General features: G+C 33.8%; 1 protein-coding gene across 1 annotated transcript in view; it reads left to right on the top strand.

The window, feature by feature from the left end:
- The window catches only part of LOC137241859 (uncharacterized), a 48,858-nt gene extending 22,139 nt beyond the window's left edge, over positions 1-26,719 (top strand). The window contains exons 6-13 of the mRNA XM_067769230.1: positions 5,831-5,958; positions 10,402-10,453; positions 11,786-11,912; positions 18,921-19,029; positions 19,093-19,223; positions 21,517-21,596; positions 21,782-21,883; positions 26,014-26,719. Of these exons, the coding sequence (XP_067625331.1) occupies positions 5,831-5,958; positions 10,402-10,453; positions 11,786-11,912; positions 18,921-19,029; positions 19,093-19,223; positions 21,517-21,596; positions 21,782-21,883; positions 26,014-26,375 (1,091 nt within the window). The 3' untranslated portion in view covers positions 26,376-26,719. The remainder of the gene's footprint in view (positions 1-5,830; positions 5,959-10,401; positions 10,454-11,785; positions 11,913-18,920; positions 19,030-19,092; positions 19,224-21,516; positions 21,597-21,781; positions 21,884-26,013) is intronic.
- Positions 26,720-26,953: the final 234 nt, after the last annotated feature.

Genomic DNA, 26,953 nt, shown 5'->3' with positions numbered 1-26,953 from the left:
ATCGAAAAAGTGGGCGTCGTTGTAGTCCGATTTCGTTCATTTTAAATAGCGATCTGAGAAAAACAATGAAGACTATTCAGTGCACAAGTTTCCTTTTTCTGGGTTTTTACCATTTCAGGCATAACTGTCCTTTTTTGGGATCTAGCATTGTATACTTGAATTGAGGACATTCCATTGTTAGGTCACTGCGCTTCATACGTGAGCGAGGGCATAGAGACCTTAAATTAGCGATTACAAAGAAAAACGCAAAATTTCGCAATGGTTTTTTTTATCTGAAACTATATGAAATTCCCTTTAATGTGTATGTATTCCTTCAATGGAATTGGGCGGAATCAGGTAAGTTTTATTCTGTTGAAAACGAAAATTTGTCTAAGCTTACCAAACTTTTAGTGGCTGTATGAAAAAAAAAAATAAATTAAAAAAATGTCTACGTGGCTGAAACTTACCAATGCTGTTGTAAACTACCCAAGTATGTTAAATAAAATAATTTGAAGTCAAAACCGTTATCGAAAAATCCACCACGTTGCCACAAAATTGGTCAAAAATGTTGGACTGTGAAATGATTTTTACACTTGTTTCAATTATCGCAAGTTTCATAATGCCTATCATGGTGATCATGGGTTTTTTACTTTGCTGTGTATACATTTTCTTAACAGTTGGTTATTAATCTGTTGCATGTCAAAACATTTTTGAGATTGGAGAACATTGTTTTTTGGACTTTTGGCATCCTAAAAGTGAAAAAAGTTACACTGTGCGCCGTTGGCTTACAAGTGTACTGACTTGTTTTGGCAGCAACGGATAATGTCGTTAATAAAAATTGTGAATAAAATAGGGCCTAGGGTAGAATTATGTGGCACAGCCGAGGTGATAATGCTTCGTTTCGAGACCAAAATAATGCTGAAATTTTTTAATAGAATAGTTTGCCTGACGGTTTCGAACGCCTTAAAATGCGTCTTAGAAGTTGTTCAGTCAATTTTTTCCTCACCATTTGAAGGAAATAAGTTTTTCTTTGGGCATTTAGTAAAAAAAAATTATTATTTTTTTGGGCCACCTTAATATGTATATAAGAACATATGTACGTATGTGGACAGCTTTTATGCGCGTTATTGCTTAAATAATTACTTCTTAGTAAATGATCCAATACGTTGTGAGTAATACCAAATTGTTTTTTACAAAAGTATTAATGAACATTTTGAGCTTACTTAAAAAGGGCTTAATCATAATTATCAAAGTTAGAAGTTTTGAATCAGCGATCAGTTCTCCATGCTTTTAATACACACAAGTTGTTATTTTAAGTGGATCCATGCTTGGATGTATAAAGAGGTGCAATTTGGACCTAAAAATGTAGACACATACACACAGATATAAACAAAGTTAAGTAAAAAGTTTAATTTTAAGGGCACGCTGCCACCAAGTTGGATGCCGAGCGGTCTGTAAACTCGAATAATCTGCGAGAATAACACTATGGACTCATTCAATCTCCACGGACCGGTCAGTTCACCCTAATCACCGAGAAAAGATTAAGCTATGCAAAGAAGGCAACTGCGGAAAAGTTGCACTACAACAAAGGCATGACTTTAGCCGAATGTGTTTGTAACAGTTAGACCATCGCAGGAAGGCGGGTTCGAATCCCATTCAAGTGAAAAATGGCTTTGTAGAGATTTACAAGCTATAATCGAAACATCCCAAACTACTAAATAATAACAAACAAAAAAAAAATGCTTTAAAAAAAGATTTTTATACATAAAAAACTATAAAAGCACACCCCGTGTAACAATTTTGAAATTTTTACCCATTAAATTGAAAATTTTCTCAATTTAAAGACATTTTTTTTAGGAAATATTTTCTTCATTTTAGGTAAGCGTTTTTTTCTGAGTGTACATATTATGCTGCCCTTACAAGGTAAACCGACTTTTGCACAGCATTATTCAGTAACTTTACAAACTTGCTTTTAAGATACAAGGAATTTTCATAAAAAGACAGAAGAACTCGTTGGATTGCCTTAAAAACTATCGGGCTTTCTAATAGTATGGACAAATTTTCTCAGAGATACTTTCTCCCATATTATTACTAAAAACTATTTTGACCTATCCTAAACTAACTGTGAAAGTTGTTTCCTTTTTAATAACACAAACAAAATGTGATTGATAAATAACGTGTTCATCGGTTTATGTTTATAAATATGTACTTAGTAGTATAAACGCGTTAAAAAAAATGTAACAAAAATATTACAAAAACTCAAAGTAATTAGTTGCAGTCATTTACGAAACACTTGCGCTAGTTATATACACTAATAATTTAGTTATATACATACGTCCGTATATTAGGGTTATTCAGGAAAAAATCGAACACAATCATTTTACGAATTAAAAAATAAATAAAAAAAAAATTTTTAGGATAAACGGTTTTTTTTTTTAGAAATTCTACGCGGCCAACGCTTTTATTTAATTATCTGATCAACGCCTTAGATTGATGAGGAGTGTGATGACTAGTACCTGGAACCTACCTAATTATTTTCTAGCTTTTGATATTATTATTTTCAATAAAACCGTTTAACTTAAAAATTTTGTTTAAACGATTTTATTGTCAAGTTTTTAGTCTTTATTTAATTGCCTATTATTTCTCGTTCTATTTAGTTCATTTAGTGACTCATTATTACAAGGACTCTTTCCTGACAATTTGTTACAATCTATGTCCTCAAAACATAATCCTTTCAAAGACTTTACTCGACTCAGAGCCACGTATGCTTCCCCCTCCTCGAACTCCAACATATTTTGATGTCACTTCTACCGGACTTTATGTAATATTTGTTCCAAATATGATCCAAATCGGACAGCCTATATAGGTCGCTTTCTATTCATGTATGTAATATGGGTTCCAAATATGAGAGAAATCGGACCACAAATAGGATTTATTGAATATATCGATCCTTGCGCCACCTAACGGCGATTGTTTTTCATAAGCTTTATATTTATGTATGTATTATGTGTTACATATATGAGACAAATCGGCCCACAAATACGATTTTTTTGAATATCTCGATCCTTGCGCCACCTAGCGACGATTATTTTCATAGGTCGCTTTCTATTGATGTATGTAATATGCGTTCCAAATATGAGCCTAATTGGAGCATAAATAAGATTTGTTTCAATATCTCGATACCTGCGTCACCTGTTTTCATAGGTCGCTTTCTATTCATGTATGTATTATGTGTACCAAATATGAGCCAAATCGGACCACAAGTTAGATTTCTTGAAATATTTCGATCCATGCGCCCCCTATCGGAGTTTTTTCTTATTATTGCATTGTCATCGGGTTCTGAACTATATTCCAAGTTTCAAGCTTGTAGCGTATCGGGAAGTTTCTTAAATTTTAATTAGAAAATTCTTAAACAACGCCCGGCCGCTACTCATAGTCAAGCTAAATAAAACCGTTTTAAAAGAAAGTGCCCTAAGACGACGTTTTCACATGCTCCTTTTTATAATAAATCCACTATGGTTAATCTAGGGGTTGACATATGTCCCATCCTTAGGCTTATCTTTTATTTCGTGCTTCCATCTAATGATGATAACCTAGAGATGATCAAAGCCAAGCCGGCGTTTCATCCTCCAGCTCATAAAAACGACCGATTTGTGCATCTGATAGATTTGACTTACTCACATGATCCCGTAGACAACAGTGTCACGTAATGTATCCAGTGAGTGTTCGTAGGTCCTCTCTCCTTGGATTAATAAGTTTGGCTTATACTGACTGGGAGTATAAAAATTTAATCTGTCTTTGCTCTAAGTACCCAGTCCAGTATTGATTGAACTGCTTTATTTTTCAGTTACTTATGGTTTCCCTAGTAAGTGCTGTTGTGAGTTCACAGAAGGGATCGGAATGCACTCTGCTGCGCTGGGTAGCTTGCTTGTTGAGGATACTTTTCGAAGATATGCCTTTCCGTAGATATTTTCTGCCGCAAAGTTCTGTTGCATGGATTTCTTGTCTTCTTAACTCTCTTTCTTAGGTTTGTTGTTATAAGCTGTTTTTGAAAAATTCTATAAATTAAATAATTGTCTTTACTACCTTCAAGCCTATCATAAATTTAAACACAACTTGGTTTGCATGTTTTGATACGTTACCACTTTCTAATTCATGGAACATCCTAATGTAAATTAATATGTATGTATAAAGTTTATGTACGCGACCCAACAAACCATACGATTTGCAGTAGCCCAATGCTTCTGTGAATTGATTAGCAAACCACGAGACTTTTGTATTATATTCATTTACCAAATAAAATTTTCAGTACCACATCCCAATCTTTTAAACTAATTCTGAATTATTGCCAACATATCGAGCCCTAACAGAAATTTAAGTGTAACCAAAAGACAAAAATTATACAAGAGAAGGTAGCTATATTGCCACGACAAACATAGTTTTAACACCGAAAGAAATGAAGTTAGGAAAATCAGCAAATCAGTTTTGTTGTTCTTATACTAACAGCTTTTCGGTAAAATTTATCGCATTATGATTGATTCAATGGGGTATTTTATCAATCGGTCAAACTTGTTTAGTCATTCCAACAGAAGAACAACTAGTGGTCTCAAGATAACAGTATTTTTTTAAAATGGCAGGTTCTCAATCAATCTGATTTTTTTGTTAAAATAACTAATTTTACTTGTCGCTACAACAGCGAACAACTGCCAATATTATGCAAATGCATCAGCTTATTTTAAAGAGAAAATTACGCTCACGGCGCTCACTACTTTGTTCTTATGACTATAGTGCCACAGAATACTCTGTAATATTAACAACCACTGTTAGCTGTACAGTTTTTTTTTATTTAATTAATTTAATTTCAAAAATAGTCTAATGTTCTTACAGACTACTTGAGTTTGTACTTAAAAATACAGACCTTAGCAATACAATCAACAAATTATAACACTCAACAAATATTTGAAGGTGGTCTTTGGCAAAGAAAAGTCAATGGCCAAAGAATTTGAGATAGTATTGAACTCCCTCAGTACTCTAAAAATGGGAGCGTTAGAGGCATAGAGGGTCCGGGCGCAATCAATATAAAACATATTCCCAATTTTTATTGGTAATTCTAGGATAACTTTAATAATTGTTAGTTAACACACCAGAAGTAGTCGACCACCGTGGTATGCTGATGGCGTGATATGCCTACCACACACGTGATACGCCTACCATACCGAAAAAACGCCGAGTTCAAGGCATGAAAAAGTAAGCCAAAATCTTTAGTAAAAAAGTTTTTTTTTTAACAGAGTGCCGCGGCTTGCATTTAATGAACTTTTTCTTAGTTGATTTGAATTTTGAAACACTTAATTAAAAATCAATAATTTGTGCGAAGTTGATTCAACAGTTATTTGAGATGGATAAAAATATCGTCGAATTGACCCAAACTCGGTTGATTTTACTAGTTTTTTTTTCATTCAGAGAAGTAGTATGTTAATATACAACAAAAGGTGAGATAATGCCAACTTTTTTTTGGAACGTGTGGTGGCACCTTGACATTTTCTTGCGTACAATTTTATTTTTGTTGGTTACAATGAAGTTGTTATTAGGGCTGGCCTAATGTTTCCCAGGTGAAGGCATTTTTTTTTTAATTTAATGTAGGTATCAATCATGCGCTGTATATGCCGAGCAATACCTCAAGTCTTCTTAAGCTTTGTTTCCATATTATCGGATTAAAATGTAGCAGTAACAAATACTCCAAAAGGAAGTGCCTTCTGAAATATATTCTAATAATTTACTTCCAATACAGATAGACTAATTAACCAAATGAGTACTATATTTACTAAATTAATTTTGTGTTTCTATTTTGCAGAAGTCATATGGATTCTAACCCGTGAACGTAATCCATCAGAGGAGACCATAAAAACGGCAATGAATGTTATTACAGGACAGAATTTATCTTTGAAAGAACTCACCATAACCAGTCAATTCGATTGTCAATAATTTTATTTGATTGAGTTGCAATGGAAAAGGGACAAAATTTAAAAAAAAATTTACTGTAAATGCAAAATTGAACCATATTAACTAATGAATGGAGGACATTGATATTAATTTAATGTTAAAATACATTGTTAACAATCTGTAAATATGTAAAAAAAGAAGAAAAAAGCGAAAAGAAAAACTCGTGATATTTGTAGTTTTACTTCGAGTGAATATGCATTTCGGAAACGAAAAAATATCTTTCAGAAAAATCAATTGTAGTTCAGAAGAGTTCAAATGGATATCAGAAAAATATAAAAATTCAAAAGGTCTCAAATAATTCATAAAATTCTATCAAAAAAGACCCTTTAACCAAAAAAAGCTAATCAAGTTAAAAAGACCAGAAAAGCAGCGAATGAAATAAAATAAGAAAAAACTGGTTGAGTGTTATGCGCGAGTACAATCAGCAACCCTGGCGGAACCATGCAGGTGACATTTGAAAATCAGCTGATTGATATTTTTCTTATATCATATCTCCACTTAGAGCTTTATGCGAGATTAGGCATTTGAAAAGATTTGAAGTTAAATCTTGCAAGTTTTATCATACAAAATTTAATCTCGAAACGCAAATGATTAAAGTCAAATCTTCATTAAACCTCCAATCATATTTTCAATCGTTACAATATTTCAGGTATGACAATATTCAATTTATATGTTATGTAATAATTTGATAGTAAAAAATTTGCTTTTTAATTGCCTACTCAGGCCAAAGTAGTACCTGTATAGAATTATCTCCACCAGCATTATGTTAAAGAAATCGCAATCAAGGGCACCGCCTCAACTTAAGCCTCGTTTGGTCTCAAGAAGTCCTTTTCATTCCTTACGGAGCTGGCGGTGTTTGCTCAACGTCAAATTGGCAGTGCCTTATCAACTTTGCGGGAAACTTAAATTCAGACACAGCAGCATACAAGCAACCTCTTTTCCCGCTGTCAAAGTCTGCTTTGAAGTCGATATATTGATGGTAAATGTCGATTCTCTTACTAACGGTCTTCTCCAAGATCTGGCACTTCGTTAAGGTCTGGTCGATGGTAGATTTAGTAGGCCTGTAGCCACCCAGTTCTAATCCGTTCATTGACTATGAACACTTGATAGAGGCTTATTAAGCAGGCTGATTGCGCGGTGATTGATGCGCTTTGCGAGATCGCCTTTCTTGTGGATTGGGCAGAGACGCTTAAATTCCAATCTGGACCGTGCGCTCAATCGATGATATTTTGCTTTACCACCGAAAATAAACAGATCCTACAGGCTGCCGGATTACTGTAGCGTTTTCCAAGTGGAAATAGTAGCCGTAACCAAAGAAGTAGAAACCCTTGAAGAAAATAGCCCAAGCTGCAATCGTGTTAACTTTTATATTGACAGTCAAGCAGCAATTAAAGCAATAATCTCGCATACCACAGCATCCAAATGCGTGTTAGAGTGTAAGCAGTCCCTGGAGAGAATCGGAACAGGGAGAAGCATACATCTATATTGGGTCCCAGGGCATATGAGAATAGATGGGAATGAAAAAGCGGATAAACTAGCTAAAAAGGACGCATCCCTTGAAGCTTGCTCCGTGGACGTCCCAATTAGAATGGGCGAGGTGCACATGATCGACCAAGCAGGAAAGGCGTGGGTTCAAGCGCGGGGCGTAAAGTATCGAAGATTATGTGCAGGTCTTACAACCTTAGACTAACAAAGTTGCTTTTATCATTAAAAAGAGAGGACTGTAGACTCATGACGGGTATTCTGACTGGACACTGCCTTCTGGCGTCACATGCCTTTAAATTAGGCTAGGTCAGTGATAGTAGATGTAGGAAGTACGGGCTGGAGGAGCAAACGATCGAGCACGTTCTGTGCTCTTGCCCTGCGCTTGCTAGGCTAAGACTCCAGCTATTGGGAGTGATACAGCTGTCAGATCTAGAACCAGCAAGTGGCATAAATCCTAGGAAGCTTCTGGTATTTGCCAAGAGGACGGAGTTATTTTATAACATAGGTCCTGGTTTTTGATAGTCAGTTTGGTCGTTAAAGCAAACTTCTGGTAACACTACGGACTTATTCAGGCTATGTGAGGTCGTCATGGACCGGCCAGTTCAACCTAACCTAACCTAACCTGAAATTACCACCTTGAAAGAGAAAATTCGCGCCTCCTCAGTTTCATAAGAAGCAATTCGAACTTAATTTTATTGAAGAAAAAAATTCGTACTCATTTTTAGCATCAAAATTGCATTGCATGTGCTCACTGGTAGACTTTCACATTAGACAGACGTATTATATTTTATTCAGTCATGTAATTGATTTTTATCACTTATTTAACAGTTATTTCATTATAGCTGTCAGAAACAATTATGCACTTTGTGAATGGGTCAAAATGAAGCATAATAACTACAAAAAAAAAAAAAAAAAAACAAAAAAAAAAAAAAATACTAAACATAGTAAATATATGGATATTCTTTTGAAGCTGATTATTATAATTGATGCTTTGACTACGCTTTTGTGCTTACATAAATTTAATAAACAAATATCTGCATATGAGTAGTGGAGATGTCGACCCCGGTATTTCCGGAGCTGTTGTTTGGTTACTATTTAATTGCCAGCCCTTAGAGTTTTATTTCAAATCGCTATATTAGAAGTCGATCCTGAGATAAGGCCTTTTTTTTACAAAAAAATCGATTCAGCAGCCAGCAGAAGATGGGCTTCAATAGTGTTCATTAGTATAGGGGTATTATAAATAGATTTCAAATCTCGAGTTAATTTTTATAATACCGATATTACTGCCGTAATAGTGCACATTATTGTTGGAGATGTTGCGAATATGCACAGTTGCAAACGCGGAGATTTCACAATAATTTCGACATTCGAATTCGTAGACGCACCCGAAAAAATGTATGCGGAATTGTCGCAAATCTGAATGATCTGGTGGGGGATAGCCTTGGTTTCCTATTAGTGATAACTTATTTAACATCAATCAAACGTCGAAGTATTAACGATACACGCAAATGTTTGCAATTGTTCTCTGTTTTTTAATTTGGATAGTCTAGTATTTTACATGAATCAGACTTTGATTAGCAACTTTCTAAACTTTCTTTTGATCTGTTCTCTACATTGAAAAGGGGTTGTTTGTTCGAAAGTTTGAAAAATTTCTAAAAAAATTTAAGTAGTATAGATACCGGTCCCTAACAGCAATTTCAGTGTTGCCAAGAAAAGAACTTTTACAGGAAGTGTTATGAAAGTTGACATTATGTAAATGAACCAAAAGTGACATAATTCCAACTTTTTAACTGTAATTCGCCCCGCGGAAATAAGGGGGGGGGGCACCTTGAGAACCTGCTCCTACGTTAAGGTCCTCCCTCTGCAAACTTTCACTGAAAGAACAAAATGGTGCAATCAACTGAATTACGGGTCAATTCAATACATATTTGTGTAAATTTATATCCATCTCAAATAGCTGTTGAATAAAAACTTGCTGATTTAGAATTAACTGTTCTAATAGTTAAATCAGCAAAAAATCATCAAGCTCTGTAAAAAAAATTCAAATCAAAAAAATTGTTTTTTAACATTAATTTTGGCTTCTTTTTTCAGGCCTTGACTCCAGGATTTTTCGTTTGAAAGGCGTAGCACGATACCATCACATCACAGTGGCTGTTCAGCGTCAATTATTAAGATAATCCTAACAAGTAAGGAAGGCTAAGTTCGGGTGTAACCGAAAATTACATAATCAGCTGAGAGCTATGGAGACAAAATAAGGGAAAATCACCACGTAGGAAAATGAACCTAGGGTAACCCTGAAATGTGTTTGTATGACATGTGTATCAAATGGAAGGTATTAAAGATTATTTTAAGAGGAAGCAGCCATAGTTCTATAGGTGGACGCCATTTAGGGATATCGCCATAAAGTTGGACCAGGACTGACTCTAGAACTTGTTTGTACGATATGGGTATCAAATGAAGGGTGCTAATGAGTATTTTAAAAGGGAGTGGTGGTAGTTTTATATATGAAGGCGTTTTCGAGATATGGCATTCAAAGTATCTTAGACAAATTAAATGAAAAAGGGCAGAGTCACGCCCATTTTGAAATTTTCTTTTATTTTTGTATTTTATTGCACCATATCATTACTGGGGGTCAATTCCCTAACTGTGTAAAACTGAAAAATGTACACTCATTGAAAACTCATTTGCACATACAATTTACACTTTAAATTTTCATGCGCTTCTGTAAATTATTGTGTACATTGTTCTGCTGAATGGGCGCTGAATGTAAAAGTCTTATGTCAGTGAGAAAATATTCATCAAACGCCATGAAAACAAAAAATCCATTCTGCAACAGTGCGTATGAGTTTTGAATGTCACAATAGTGTACACTGGCTGCCAAGAAAACTCACGAAGTTTTTATCAGTGATTTTTTTTGTTCACATTTTTGCTTTACAGAATCAGAATTTCACAGTTTACACAATTTGTTGTGTACAATTTAAAATTCACAGTTAGCGAATAGGGCCCCTGGAGTCGAATCTTGACATAATTTACTTAAAGGTATAAAACTTTTGTTCAAATAGGACTTAAACAAATTTTTTTTTAAAGTGGGCGTGGTGTTCTCCAATTTTACAAATTTTTATTAAGCATACATATAGTAATATGAGTAACGTTGCTGCCAAATTTCATCATGATATCTTCAACGACTGCCAAATTACAGCTTGCAAAACTTTTAAATTACCTTCATTTAAAAATGGGCGGCGCCGCGCCCATTGTCCAAAATTTTACTAATTTTCTATTCTGCGTCATAAGTTCAACTCGCCTACCAAGTTTCATCGCTTTATCCGTCTTTTGTAATGAATTATCGCACTTTTTTGCATTTTCAAAATTTTCGATATCGAAAAAGTGGGCGTGGTTATAGTCCGATATCGTTCATTTTGATTAGATCTGAGATGAGTGCCCAGGAACCTACTTAAAAAATTTCATCTAGATACCTCAAAATTTACTCAAGTTATCGTGTTAACGGGCGGACGGACGGACATGACTCAATCAAATTTTTTTTCAATACTGATGATTTTGATATATGGAAGTCTATATCTATCTCGATTCCTTTATACCTGTACAACCAACCGTTATCCAATCAAAGTTAATATACTCTGTGAGCTCTGCTCAACTGAGTATAAAAAGTTCGTTGATACATACAAAATTATTCGCCACATCCCTAATTCGTATGTCATCTATTATGCTTTAGGGATTATTGTAGTGTTGAATGCAGTTATGAGTTCAATTTATTTCGCAATTTGAGTTAAAAGATGGGTTAAGTGATTAAAATTAGTTCTTTACAATTTGTTTATTATAATTACGTTTCATACTTTTTTTGTTTTGCTTGCTATGCACATACATATGTATATAAGTATAGTATAGTGCACATCTATATGTTACGTGCATAAGCAATTCCATTCACGTTACGCGTCCAGACTTTTATGGCATATTGATTTTATTAGAATGATTTTTTAATTGAATGAAAGTATAAATTACGCGCTAGTCGAGGGATACACTTCCAGTTAACTTCCGGCATTGGCAGAAGCAACTTTTCAATTTTAAACGTAATTGAGGAACCAATTATCAGTGTCGATTAATCAATATACGAATAAAGAAAATAGTAACAAATTCAAGAAAAAAGTTCAGTTTTTATTTAAAACTTAATTGGTCGAGATACTTTGAGAAAATGAATATATGTTAATTTTATCTGAAATTTGTAATTCACACATAGAAAAACTTTACCAACAAACCGGTGCTTTTAAAATAACTGCTGGAATTGTGAAAACAAACAAATAAATAGAAAATAAAAAAATAAAAACTTACAATAAAATCAAAGAAAACATACAGCTAGTTAATATTTTTCTTGTAGAGCATATCTTTATTACAGCAAACTTACACATAATAATGTATCTTCAACTGAGAATGAGGTGAGCAAGATAAATGACTAGGTTTTTTATATAAATAATAGCAGACCCGTCAGACGTTGTTCTGCCCTAAGTTTGGTCTACCTCTATACATTTTAATAAGCTTTTTCCGTCTAACTCAGCCCCCCCCCCCCCTCCTCACTTTTTCTTAATCCTTTTATTCACTCCTCCGTCCGTCTTTTCGCTTCATCTATCTCTATTTTCGTCTCACTGTATCCCTTTCTCAGTTTCCTTCTCCTTCCCTCTTTTCTCTTCTCTAAAGTTTTTCCCATTCTTCTTCATCCCTTATTGCCAGGCAAATCGAATAGGACGTATGTAAGTAGTTATGTGGATATTATTAATTCATGCCTTTATTTCGGCTTCGCATGCACATTTATCAGTTTTGCCAGGTTAATGCAACTAAATCGAATATCACAATTAAAATTACTTTAGAGCTCTCAGCAACAACTTTCATTTGATATCCATATTACACACACATTCTAGGGGTATCCGGGTTCAAGTTTTGCCCATATCTTGAGACCCTAGTCACCCAGCGGTATAAAAATTACTCTGTACTAAAGCACCCATCAACAGCTTCAATTTGATACCCATAATGTAAAAACACATCCTAGTGTTACCCTGATGCACGTTTTGGCCTATATCTCGAGACCCTTCACAAATAGGTATGAAAACTACCCTGTACTAAAGAACTCATCAACAGCTTTCATTTGTTATCCATATTGTATAAACACTTTCTAGGGGTATCCGGGTCCACGTTTTGGCCTCAATCTCGAGACCCTAGTCACCAATAGGTATGGAAACTACCCTGTACTAAAGCACTCATCAACAGCTTTCATTCGTTATCCATATTCTATAAACACATTCTAGGTGTACCCGTGTCCACGTTTTCGCTTATATCTCGAGACCCTAGTTACCCGCGGGTACGAAAAATACCCCGTATCAAAGTACTCATAAACAGCTTACATTCGATACCCATATTGTACAAACATATCGCAGGATTAGCCAGGTCCACGTTTTGATCTCAAGACCCTATCCAGAACGGGATAAAAATTAGCCTATGTCTGTCTCCTGGTTCTAAGCTACCCCTCCACCAATTTTCAGCCAAATATGTTCATCCGTTACTTCCTCTTCAATCACGGTTTATCTATTAAAAAAAGCGCATCAAAATCCGTTGCGTATTTTTAAAGGTTTAAGTATTCAAAGGGACATAGGGACAGAAAAAGCGACTTTGTTTTATACTGTGTAGTGATGTACATCCATATATTCCTGTAAACCTACGGCCGAAGTTAAATAACGCAGCGAATGCTATGTGTATATACGCATGTGTCGCATCATGTCTCACTCAAAAGTAATTTGCTCGCACAGTTGACACCAAACAATCACAAACACGAATTTTTTTGGTAAAAATGTTACTTTTGTTTAAACAATTTGACTGATATAAGAAAGGAATCAAGTATTTTTTTTTTGATGCAGAACGAAGGTAAATATTTCAAAGTTTTACTGAAAAGTAGAATTTTTCAAATCCATCCGTCCGTTTATGAGTTATAGCTGTGTAAACAAAATTTTAAAATTTTTTACTACATTTTGGCAATTTGCCACACCCCTGTAATATATACCTTCAAATTATATGAACTGTACCATCTCACGTAGCTAAGCTTTCAAATGCAAAAAACCGTTTTAAAATCGGAGCATTCTGTGTGAAGTTATGTGCATACATGGCATTTAGCGACTTTATTTTATAAGATTTATAGAAGATATAAATTTTTAGTTGTAAATTATTTTTTATTTATTTTCATCACTGTATTATTTGAAATGCATCATACTATAGCCAAATTATTCACACTTTATAGTTTTACCTTGTTACAGACACTCTACCACTTTAATTCTAGTGAGGTGGCAACTTTGCAAATATATCCTTCTTCGCAAGACCTAAGTAAGAAAACATATATAGGTTTAGCGTGTTGACTACATATCGCACACATAGACAAATAAGGACTTAAGTAAAAGAGCCGAATATTTTAAGCTATGCAGACTACCGGGTGCCCAAATTCAATACCTACCGATCTGTATTCTCTATTAAATATTAGGCAAGGTTCGGTAAAAAATAAAAATTAAATTCGCACTTATGGTTAAATCAAGCAGTTTTAATCAGTAAATCTATTCATGAGATGTGATCACGTATTGAATGTATAAATATAATATTATTAGTTCTTGGTAATAAGAGTGTCGACTGAGGTTATGATTGGATTGGTTGCTCCGTGAGGACCTCACATGGACTGAATGAGTACATAGTTTTAGCAGAAGTTTGCTCATCGACCACACTGAAAGACTGTGAAATTTCAAGCTTCTAGCTGTTAAAATGAGGAATAAATTGCGTTAAACCTTTTATATGAGCAATTAGTTATATGTGATATATACAATATATATGAACGATCTAGACGATTGTTTCAGAAAATAATATATACGTATTTTTAAGCATCCGGAAGAATTTGAAACTTCTAGCAGTTGAAATGAGTAAGAAATTACGTTAAACCTCTTATCTGAACAATAGGTTGTGTGGATATATATTATATATATAAATCTATGCCTTATATGCAATCATCCTGAGAGCATTCAATCCTCTAGCTGTTAAAATGAGAATAAATGACAAAAACTCTCTTTCTCGAAAAATTGATTGTATAGGAGAATTATACTATAGTGGTCCGATTCGGTCGGTTCCGACAATTGATCAATCGAACAGCCAAATAACCAGATATCTAACCAAATTTCTTCAAGATATGTAAAAAATTTAAGAAATAGTTTGCGTGCAAACAGACAGCCATACGGATAGACAGACAGACAGACGGACACGGATCATTTCAGTATACTCTGCTAAAGCCACTTTGACTCAAGCTTCATAGGATACCGACATTCCTACTTAAGTTCGAAGTATGCTCTAACGAAGTTTCAGATTTTATAAAATGACAAAGTTCTGGTAGTCACGGGCTCTTGGACAATAGAACTCAACAGATTCAATATAGTATGTAAAAAAAATGTATCTTGAGCGAAACTTGTATTTGAACTGACTTCAGGCACATCGTGATAAACGAATTTTGTTTACTTCTTGTTAGATATTCTCATAGCTTATTGCTAATTTTAGTTTGATATCGCCGCTAATTTCCACGAATTTTTATTCGAGACTTTAATTCAATTACCCAGTAGTTCCCATAACTTTTTTTGTGTTGTATTTAGTTGGAACGAAACTGTCTTATAGATTTTGAACTCCTGAACACGAAAATGATGTCCATTTTTTAATCCACTGTTACGCTTTTCCAGAAAATCCGTAAAACTAGCGCTACCATATGGTAATCCTGGGTCGTCTAGGGTACAGGTTTTCGATGAAAGAAAAAAATTATTTTGGACATGGTTTTTTAAATTTTATTTCCCAAATAATAGACGTTTTTGAACATTATATAATTAATATAATAGAAAGACATTTTCTGAACTAAAATATAGCCCACTCAGCATTTAGGTGATAAAATTTTGAATTTCCCTACATATCAATACAATTTGATTACTCTTTCTGATTAAAAAATGAGTTATCATACAATTGAACAAAAGAAATAATCAAATATGAATACTTTTGATGATCAATAACTGTATACAGTTTTTCAATCATATTTTGGAATCATATTTGAATCAAATGTGCTTACTTTAGGTGATCAAAAATTTTTAATCATTTTGCATTCAGCTTTCTGAATCTTTTTTGACAATCTTTGTTGACTGAATAATGAATTTTATACTTGTTAAAATTTTACTTTTGATTGAAGATCTTATTTTTTCGCATACGCACATTTTTTCAATCATGAAGTTCAGAAAAAATATATTAAAATTTTATTCTTCAAGACAAGAAATAATGTATATACTGCTCCTAACAAAAGATGTCCCCAACCATTTCTCCACCTTCGGCTTCCCAGAAAATACAAAACCAACCATTAGACAATACAAAGGTTGTGAACTATTTGAACCCCAGGTAAGTGAAACTCTCTTGACATATGTACCTGGATATGGCTTCAACATCCCGTACCATATCGTATTTTAAGATGTTGACGATCATATCTGATGCTGGATGTTGTAGTCGCAAGTGTATATTGGTCTATTTTGTTTGCGAATTACCTTTGGTTCAAATAGCTCACTTCCGCATGCTTTCTTCCCCTGATGAAATAAGATTAGTATGTAGTATCTTATTTTGTATGAGATATGAAAAATAAATGCATGATAATCGCATTCAAAAATGATTCAAAAATCTCAACCAAAATGATTTAAATATGTTCACGAATATTATCAGAAAATGACTGTGAAAAGCATTCAAATATTAATCTAAAACAATTAAAGCCCAATTTTACAATGATATCAAATATGTATAAAAAGCGTTTCGAAATATGAATCATATATGATTATTCAAGAATAATCACATTTATGGTACATTTTTCTTCCGACGATACGTTAATTTTCGAACAGAAAATGCTTTTAAATTTGAACGTTTTTAATCATCTTGGGGTATGATATTTGAATACTTTTTGATCAAAATTTTAATCATCTTGGGGTATGATATTTGAATACTTTTTGATCAAAATTTTCAAAAAATGCTGGCTGGGAGGTGGTTGAAATCATGGTTTGATATGATAACTTGCAAAACACTTCAAACAAAGTCTTACGATGCATTTCATATATGCTGTTCGTCCGTTAACTATGCATTTTTCACACGAATAACGGCTACGATTCGATGGTACTACAACATATCCGCTCTGATTTAAACGAAGAGTATGTTCCATTCGACCTGGTTGTAGAGCATATCTGTGGGATGGAATAGGGCCATCTAATTGAGACATTGTCGGTTGTACTTTCCGATAAAACTGCCAAGCATTTTTAATAAGGCATCTAAGAGCCAGGTAAAAATGCTTAATCACCACTTTTGTCCCCTGTTTGCGGGGTGATATTGCGCCAAGATATGATCGAATCCATCAATCCGTGATAGCACAAGGACAGGGTACATTTATTTTGGCTCCACTTATCTTCGAATAACGATGTGCCATTGAATTCGGATTTTCACTGAAGCTGGTAGATGACATGCACACAACATTGTTACTTTTCCATTTCACCAAATATAATTCAGTGCTTTTCATCTCAATTGATTGCGAGTAACCTCATTCCATTGACTTGAAGTCTTTTTTATGCACCAGTGGACAGCTTTATGAAATTCTATTTTCACGAACTGTTCCCATACATTATATCCACATGAATTGAGAAAAGCCAAGAGCGGATAAGCGAAACGCCGTCCACTAACCATTACTACTTCACAGTCGCCTTTTAGCTGAGCGGGTCATACGTTATCAGGGATTCCAGCACAATCATCTTCAGCATCATCTTCGCCAGATATGTTTCCGTCCACAGGGGGCTCGATATAAAGAGTGGTTGGTATACTTTGAATGTAATCAAGTATTTGTCGCAACGATAAACTTCTGAAAGTCGTAGTATTTAAACAATTCTGCAGATTATATCAGATAAATTTACAAAAAGGAACAGAAAAGCCATTGAAACGCATAGATAACTGTACCCCAGCATATAAAATCCCATGAAATATGAAAAAAAACTGTGCCCTAGCCAACCCACGGTTACCATACGGTAACGCCTTAAATAAAATGTAAAAAAGAACTAGAAATTAAATAATTCCAGCAAAAAATTTACTTAAATTAAATAACTTATTTCATTAGTTATCGACTTTTATAGTTTTTATTTAAATGTTCTTAAAAATTATTACTATAATCGCGTACTTACAGACGTGCCATATTGAAAAACGGGAATTTCAACTTTTCTTTCTCTCACTTAAATTTGACGTACGATAACTTCCCTATTTGAACCCAGGCTGACCAAAGCTTTGTTTTGCGGAAAGCCACGGATATTCTGTATAAAATAGCGTTATTCATTTGTAAATTTGTTGTGCAGTTTAGATTTAATTCGTGGAAATATAGCGAAACCTTTTGCGTTACCATATGGTAATCGGGTTAACACTTGACTCATTCATTAGTGTAGTTCTGTTAGTTCGTCAAGCGCTTGAAAATGCCGGTTAAATAAAAAAATAAATGTAAGGCGCGATAACCTCCGAAGAGATCTAAGGCCGAGCTTCTCTTCCAATTTGCGTCGTGCTCCTCTAGATTTTTACCTACAAATTGGCCGGACGGGACCTACATGTTTTATGCCGACTCCGAACGGCATCTGCAAGGCAGATGAGTTTTCACTGAGAGCTTTTCATGGCAGAAATACAATCGGAGCGCTTGCCAGACACTGCCGAGGGGCGACCCCGCTTAGAAAAATTTTCTTCTAATTGAAAAATCTTATTTCTAAAATTTTGATGTTGCTTTGCCCGGGAGTTGAACCCAGGGCATACGGTGTGATAGGCGAAGCACGCTACCATCACACCACGGTGGCCGCAAAATGCCGGTTAGTAATGTTGTAAAAAAGTATTCATCATCACAGTATTTACTTGTTATTGCCAGGTACTTACATTTTAATATGTGTATATTAGGGCGGGTCGATTTAAAAATCCCTCATTGCTCTGTGAAAATCGTATTCTTGGGATCAAAATAAGAAACTTTGCCGAAGGAACCATACCTCTAAAACGAATTTTGATGTCCCCCCCCTTTTGGGTAGGGGCAATTTCAATTCTACCTGCTGTGCCTTGTGGTGGCTTAAAAAAAACAACACAAGCAATTTTACGACCTGCAATTGTGTCACAGTGATACCTTAATTTTTTAAAACGGTTGAATAAAAAACATTAATCAGAAAATGTCTTCAAGTTATTCACAACCCTATGAGTAAAATCTAATCGATGTCATAAAATTTTAATAATTTTTTTTTAACTTAATTAATTTCTTCTTCTTTTGATAGCCGTATAATTAAATTTTTTTGTTTAAAATTGCCCTGCAATTTTTATTAACATATGAACTTACTACGATTTGATTTAACCTTTAGTATTTATGCTGCACTTTTGCTGTTGATATGTCAATTGACTACAGCTCAAGTCCCCTTTCCGCGCAGTTGTCCAGATGTAAAAGTACCAGATGATTTTCATGCAGATGCCGTAAGTAAATTATTTATTATTTTAAACCAAATTGTTTAGAAAAATTTGTAACTTGCTTTTTAGTATATGGGCACCTGGTTCGAGTATGCCAAATATCCGCATATCTTCGAGATAGCCAAGCGTTGTATGTTTGCGCGCTACAGCAATAAAGGCAATAACACAATTAGCGTAGTCAATACATCAATTAACACACTGTGAGTATAAAAGAATCATTTATTAATTAAAATTTACCAATTTAAAAAAGTATGTACGTAGGTATAGTTGAGCTTATAAAGATGGTGTGAGCTTGTTATGTGGCGTAGCTCAGGAGGTAGAGCCATCGACTTTGATGTGGCGTATTTGTGTTGAAAAATTATTTGATTACCCAGAAATAAGTTTGAATTTTTGTTGATAAATTTTGAAATGAATATGAACTATGAGGTCTTATAGGCTTAAAAATATGTTCGTCTAGCCAGACGACAACGCTAAAATGTGACATAAACAACTTTGGTACAAAAAATAAAGATAAAATAAAAATAAAAATATATCGATTTCCGAATTCTTATAAAGACCGCCTCTAGGCTTAAAAAGTCACAAAATCTTTTCAGGATCCGGTGGGCAACAGTAAAGTTATTCACAAAAATAAAGCCTTATCGTCTGGCCAGATGCCACAATCTATCGGAGGGTTAAAACGTATCTGTTTTTGCACAAATTCATAGATATTTTCGTTTATATTCAATAAACAATTTTCCAAAAGTTTTAATCAAAAAAGTACAATTTTTTCAACAACGCCTAAACCTTTCTAATGCCAAGTTTACACAGAGGCTTAATGAAATAATTATACAAGTTTTCTACTTTAAAGCCTTTATTAAACTCAATCATCCATACAAAACAGAAGTTCTTAGTTATTTGGTTATTTATTTATTCATATTTTAGTCTTGGACAATCATAATCTCCTTACAGACTATTTACAAATGTATCTTAATTAAGCAATATTAAATAATCAAACTACTTCATTTAATAACAGTTTAAACCTTAATTTATTTAATGAAAAATCAATATCTAAAGAATACAACAAATTTAATTCCCTTGTTGCCCCAGCAATTGGAGAATTCGAAGCAGAAATCGTTCTATATAACGAGAAAAAATTGCGACATCGAAGTGTTCGCGATGGTACAATGAATCGCATGCATTCGAAAAGATAGGGCGAGTCAACCGTCCCATTGATGATATCCTATAAAGGTGTCAGTGATAGCATTCTGCTGCCAGCTAATAATTTCAGGTTAATTAACCGACACCTAGAACTGTATGATGGTACAGGATGGTGAAAACGCAAAGACCGGAGAGCAAATGGCAAAAATATTTTTTGAATACGCTCAAGTCGGTCTATATGGCAAGCATAAATGCGTAATGGAATGAAAAATTTTAGTCAGTGTTGCTTGGTAGTTCGGATTTTATTGGCAATTTGGGCATTCGCTTTGTCTTGTAATACTACGAAAGCACATCATTTCGAAGTTATAGCATGCATCAGTAGCAAGCGTCATAATATTTGCCTAGAAAATAACAAAATCCTACAAAAAATTATGAAAAACCATTGCATGATTTTTCCGTGTGCGAAGTGAGAGGATTGAGAGCCATACTGTTGAAGCAGGGTTGCATTTTCTTTTCCTACAATTCGTTGCACGAAAATGTACATACATAGGTTTGAGCATAACATGAATTGCACTGATCTCATACAATTTTTGCTGGTATTTTGTTTTTGTGACTTTACGATCCGTGCAATCTATGCATTCCGTGCAAAGACAAAGCGAACGCCATAACGTTCCAAATGACGTAACACCAGTTAAAGCAAAAGATAATATGGCTTCTTTCAAAATTGGCGACAGCTATGGATAGTTGTGCAAGCATTTTATTTTGACTGTCTTTAAAGTTTAATGTTTGTTTTTTAGGGCTGCTAGCAGAGGTTCGTTAATGATACTGTTAGTTTCTCCTCAATATATAATATATGGTATAACCGATTTTGAAACGATTTTTATAGATTGTTTGAAATTGGAAAGTGAAGCCATCCACTTACATTGGCGGGTGACTTCGTTACCCGTCACTCCTAGAAAATTTTATTTTTTCTTGTTAACTGCAAAGCCAAGCTTATATTTCATTGGCTTTGTAATAAATGATAGTTCGATTTTAAGTGATACAATTTCAAAACAGCTAGAATCAATAGATAAGGAGAAATTACTTAAAGTTTGAGTCAAAGTCGAGCAAAATGTGTGCCACCTTTCAATTTGGAATGCCCCTTATACAACTTTCAAGTTACATAAAAATTTAAAGAAATAAAAAATGAAATAGCTGATAGGAATAATATGATCCGAAAAATTAATAAAGATTAATTAGAAATCATAGTTTACCAAAAGCTGCAATATTATTGTTATAACCTTTTAAAATTTCTTTATCAAATTTTATAAACATAGCATTATATATATATTTGTGTTATTATCATATTTATTTCAGTTCCGGTCATACCACAAATTCTACAGCCATAGCCCATTTGCTGGCCCCATCTCAGATCAATGTGCTGTTTGGAAAATTCCGTAAGTGCGTTTAGCAAATTTCAGTTAGCCCAGATTTTCTTTAAAGCTTTAAAATCTGAGTGTGGAAATGTAAAAAAAAAGTTTATTTTTTAAATAGGGAGCTATTTAAATGTACATTTTTTTAGTCCACAAAACATTCGCAAATTAAAACAATGAAAGGTAACATTATTTTCTTATATTTTTAGCCAATTCTCCGGATGTTCCCAATTATATTGTGCTTGGTACCGATTATAAAACCTACAGTGTGGTCTACAGTTGTAACAATATGACATCATTGGCCCATACAAGTAAGTTTATTTATTTATGGAATACATATATTAAATTCTTATTTTAAATGAGATAAGAAAATTTCATAGCTTTTTGTGTGACCAGTGGCGAAGTCATATATTCGAAAGTCAGGTTAAACTGGGCGGTTAATAAATACCTCGCATAGACTGGCTTTGTCCACAGGGTTACCAGACTTTGTTACCAGAATCAAACTTCGCGAATCACATGATCGAAAATGAATGTTCCCAAGAAAATATCAATAAAATAGTCAGGGTCCTTCACATAAAGAAAGAATAGTCAAATAATTTCTATTGATAGTCAAAAGTAAGACCAACTGAACCTTAATCAGGTTATGCTACGCCTCATATTTTTAGAAACTTCACGCGCCCAACGCTTTTATTTAATTGTCTGATCAACGCCCTAGATTGACGAGGAGTGTGATGACTAGTACCTAGGACCTATCTAATTATTTTCTATCTTTTAGTATTATTACTACTTAATGTAAGTATTGTTTTCAATAAAACCGTTTAACTTAAACATTTTTTTTAATTATTTTATTGTCTATCTTTTAGTATTATTATTACTTAATGTAAGTATTGCTTTCAATAAAACCGTTTAACTTAAAATTTTTTTTAATTTATTTTATTTAGTAAAATTTCACTAACAAAATTTCAACTTATATGCTCCAAAGTATTTTGACGTCTCCTCTAACGGGACATGAATTTTTATACTGAAACTTCACTAGCAAAATTTCAGCTTATGTGCTCCAAAGTATTTTGACGTCCTTTCTAATGGAACTTGAGCTTTTTACTGAAATTTCACTGGCAAAATTTGAAATTATGTGCTCCAAAGTATTTTGACGTCACTTCTACCGGCAAATGAATTTTTTACTAAAATTTCACTAACAAAATTTGATCTTATGTGTTCCAAAGTATTTTGACGACTCTTCTAACGGGACTTGAATTTTTGTACTGAAATTTCACTAGCAAAATTTTAATTTATGTTCTCCAAAGTATTCTGACGTTACTTCTACCGGGAAATGAATTTTTATAATGAAATTTCACTAACAAAATTTGAACTTATGTGCTCCAAAGTATTTTGATGTCATTTCTACCGGACTGTATATAATATTTGTTCAAAGAGCCTAATCGGTCAGACAAGTACGATTTTTTTGAATATCTCCATTTTTGCGACACCTTGCGTGTATTTTTTTTATTAAAGCGATTTCTATTTCTGTACGTCAAATATGATTTCCAAATATGAACCAAATCGGGCCACAAATACGATTTTGGTAAATATCTCCATCCATGCGACACCAAGCGGTAATTTTTTTCATAGGTCGCTTTCTATTCTTTTATGTGTTATGTGTTCCAAATATGAGCGAAATCGGACCACAAATATGATTTTTGTGAATGTCTCGAACCTTGCGCCACCTAGCGGCGATTTTTTTCTTATTATTACATTGTCATCAGGTTCTGAACTATATTCCAAGTTTCAAGCTTGTAGCTTATCGGGAAGTTACTTAAGTTACTTAAATTTTAATTACAAAATTCGCGCTGGCCGTGCAGCCTGTCAAGCCAACCTAAATAAAACCGTTTAAAAATATGTGACGACCCGTAAAGTACTTTCTGACAGCAGAATAAGTTACCGCTTATATTTAAGTTCCCTTTTTATTCCTTTTCATGTTTTTCAAAAATGTACTTAAACTATTTTTCATAACAACAAAGCCTTAAGCGGTTCACAAATAAAAGAACAGCTGTTCAGATAATAGACGTCACATGCCCCATCGCACTCCCGTTTATGGTATAAGATTAAGTTTACTATGCAATTCACGAATTACCACAATTTGTTTAAAGCAAATAAGTTAAAGCATGCCATAAATAATTTGAGTGGTTTTCTAATTATTACTGTAAATATGTAGAGATCTATGGACAGGTATATGAGTTGGTACATATATAGGTTTAATCATAAATAAGAAATACTTAAGCAAATAATATGTTTATACTCTTCCATGTATTTTGGATTTTACCGCAGCGCTCTGAAATAAAAAAGCGAAACCAACACTCCATATACCATTTGCTTAGCTCGAGTAAAAGATAAAATTTATAACAAGGCTGCTCAAGAGATTTGAATAACGCAGCCAACCGACAGCAACGACAATAACAAGTACAACTTTTTTCGCGGAATGACAAACAATTAAATTTTCCTACCGTTCGTTCGATTGTGTGATATGCCGGTACCAACGCCATACAAAATGTGATATATCCTCGTCTTTCAAAGTATGCGGTGTTTATTTTCAAAGTTTTTTTTTACCGAAATCGACTTCGTTGTTGTTATGAGCCAGCAAGAGCCAAATTTATGTTGTTGGGAGTCATACGGAGCCACAACAGCCATTGAGTCTACAAATTCTCAAAAGTCTTAACCATAGGGCATTCACTGCAGAACCAGCGTTTACTAAACTTCTGACAAAATTATGAAATAACTTTAGGGAGTAGTCGAGGATCTGTATTGGATTCCATTGTCTGAATTATGTATGGCCGGCCGTGCTTTGTATTTAAATTAATTGATTTGTGAATAAATGCATTATTTCGTACTTTCCGTATTCGGTGTACGATAATGTTAAGGAAATCCCAGAGAAATAATTCAAGCTTAAGAACTGTACTCAGGAACCATATTTTACAAAAGAGTGTAGTCAATATCTAAGACTGATAATTATTGAAACGAATTTCTATACGACGCCATATCGATACTTTTATCTGTCGAAACTGACATACTCGATACAATTACAAAGATATTTTTATAAATCCAGTATTCAAACCCAAATACCGATCTGATGGAAGGATTCTGACGTAGATAGAATATTCTTTGATATTTCTCATGTTGTACGCGTGCTCCCCAGACCAAATTGGTGGTCCTTGGTTCAAGCACAAGACAAAGCAACATCAAAAATTTAGAAACGAGTTTTTTTTAATTAAAAAATAAATTTAAATGGTGTCGCCCTCGGCAGTGAAGATTCGTCTGATTGCAGATGGCGTTCAGAGTCGGGATAAATTATTTAGGTTACGTCCCGGCTAATTGTAAGAAAAATTAAAAAGAGCATGACTCGAATACGAAGCGAAGTTCGCGCTAAATCTCCTCAAATGTAAATTGAGGCAAACATGTTTTTTTTTTTTTACGTAGAATATTAATACAATATTGCTTTTGGTGAGATGTATCAGTTTAGTTACATTTTTTCCCAGTGTTTTTGGTGGACGATGTAAATTTCCTTTTAACCTGTTATGTATCTCTCACCTTAATGGTAGGCTCGGGGGTGTGCCTCCCTTAAAGTTTTTCATATGAGGTTCAATTGTTGCTGACATAAAATATGCCTTTGAATACTTCATTAACCCTAGGGAGATAACGTACGTCTGTGAGACGTACGTCGTTTTAATTTTTCTCTCAGTCTCCCACAATCATAAAGAGAGAACATTCTCATTCACAGTTTTCTCAGCTACCATTACCAGCTTGTCAGTGGGGGGTGTTTTTCAGTAGTACTTTTTTGTTTGCTGAAATATATACGATTGTTTTTTAAAAATACGTCTAGAAGATGTATCGTTATCTTTTACGTGACTATGTGACATGACTAATTTTGTATGTAATTTTTGCCGAAAATGGTAACTTTAGCTAATATTTTTTTAATATAGTTTAAAACAATTAATTCATTCAATTGAAGTACAAAGATATGTATTTTATTTTAAGTTTTTTGCTATAAACTGAGATCTTTCGAAAACAACTGATTTTTGTAAAGACAAGTCAAAGACAAGTCAAACCTAATTTTTAATATATTAAAAAAACAATATTTTCTTTAAAAAACATTTAAAACAAATGAATATATTTCAAATAAATGAATAAAAAAAAAAAAAACAAAAAAAGAAATATAAGTGTTTTTTAATATTTTTAGGGTCGTTAAACTTGAACACCTCTCTCAGACGTACTTTATCTTTCTAGGGGAAAAAAATAACGTTATCCTTTTAGAGTTAACCTGCTGTGAATATCAAAACCCAAGAAAGCGAACGAAACAATCATGTACCTAAAACACATACATACATTGATATATCAACACATAGTTACTTACAATCCGTACTTTATGCAATAAACTTTTTCTTTTCAGAATTACTTTGGATTATGACACGCGAGCGCAAGCCATCCGCCGAAACTGTGGCAGCCGCTAAAAAAGTTATGGACGATAATAATTTACCACAATCTTTCCTTTTGATTGCGGACCAAGACAATTGTCCCGAAGTAACACCCAGCTATGGCATGAATGTACAATTTGGTAGCAAAAGTAATAACAACAACAATATTCATAGAATCGATAAAAATGCTGATGATGTAGATGAGGATAATGATGCACTGGGTGATTCTCTTTTCATATCAAAACTGACAACAACAACGAATAGTCCCACACCAGCGATGCCCGATATGTTTGAGATAACAACGCAAACGGCAGCAAATGTAATGGAAATGGCATGAGATTTATTTAGGCGCATTTTACAGCGCATCATTGATATATTGACGTGGTTTTTTGCTTTACCATGAATTGGAAAAACTTTATTTAATTTACATATGTAAGTTGCATTTCACACTTACACTCACTGAGTGCTACACGTTTCCATTGTATAGCGGAATGAAAATATTTATTTGTTTTTGGCACCTTTGCATGTTTGCTGATTTACCACGCTTTTTTTTTTATCAATTTTTATGAGAGTATTATATAATTTATATTTTTTAGTATTAAGTTTGTAATTTAGTGTATGCTATGCGTAACTCTCGAAAATATTTAAAAATACAACTTTTTGTTGTTGCTTTTTATAAAAGGTGGATTTTTTTGTGGACTCTCGCCTTATAATACGCATGCTCTGTCTCAATTGTCTCCAGAAATATGGACATCTGTACTACCAGGTTGCAGTATACAAAGCTTCACAAAGTTTACTAGCTGTCTGAGTTGATGACTCCGAGGAAGTTAGACTATCAAAAAGACGAATAAGTAAAATACAAAATAACCTTCTAGGCTGTGACAGAATGTGAAAGACAGAAGTCGTCAACGTACT

This window comes from Eurosta solidaginis, chromosome 2 (assembly GCF_040869045.1).
Source record: "Eurosta solidaginis isolate ZX-2024a chromosome 2, ASM4086904v1, whole genome shotgun sequence".
Taxonomy (NCBI): Eukaryota; Metazoa; Arthropoda; class Insecta; order Diptera; family Tephritidae; genus Eurosta; species Eurosta solidaginis.
The sequence above is the reverse complement of the archived record's forward strand: the minus strand, read 5'-3'. Positions and strand labels throughout refer to the sequence as shown.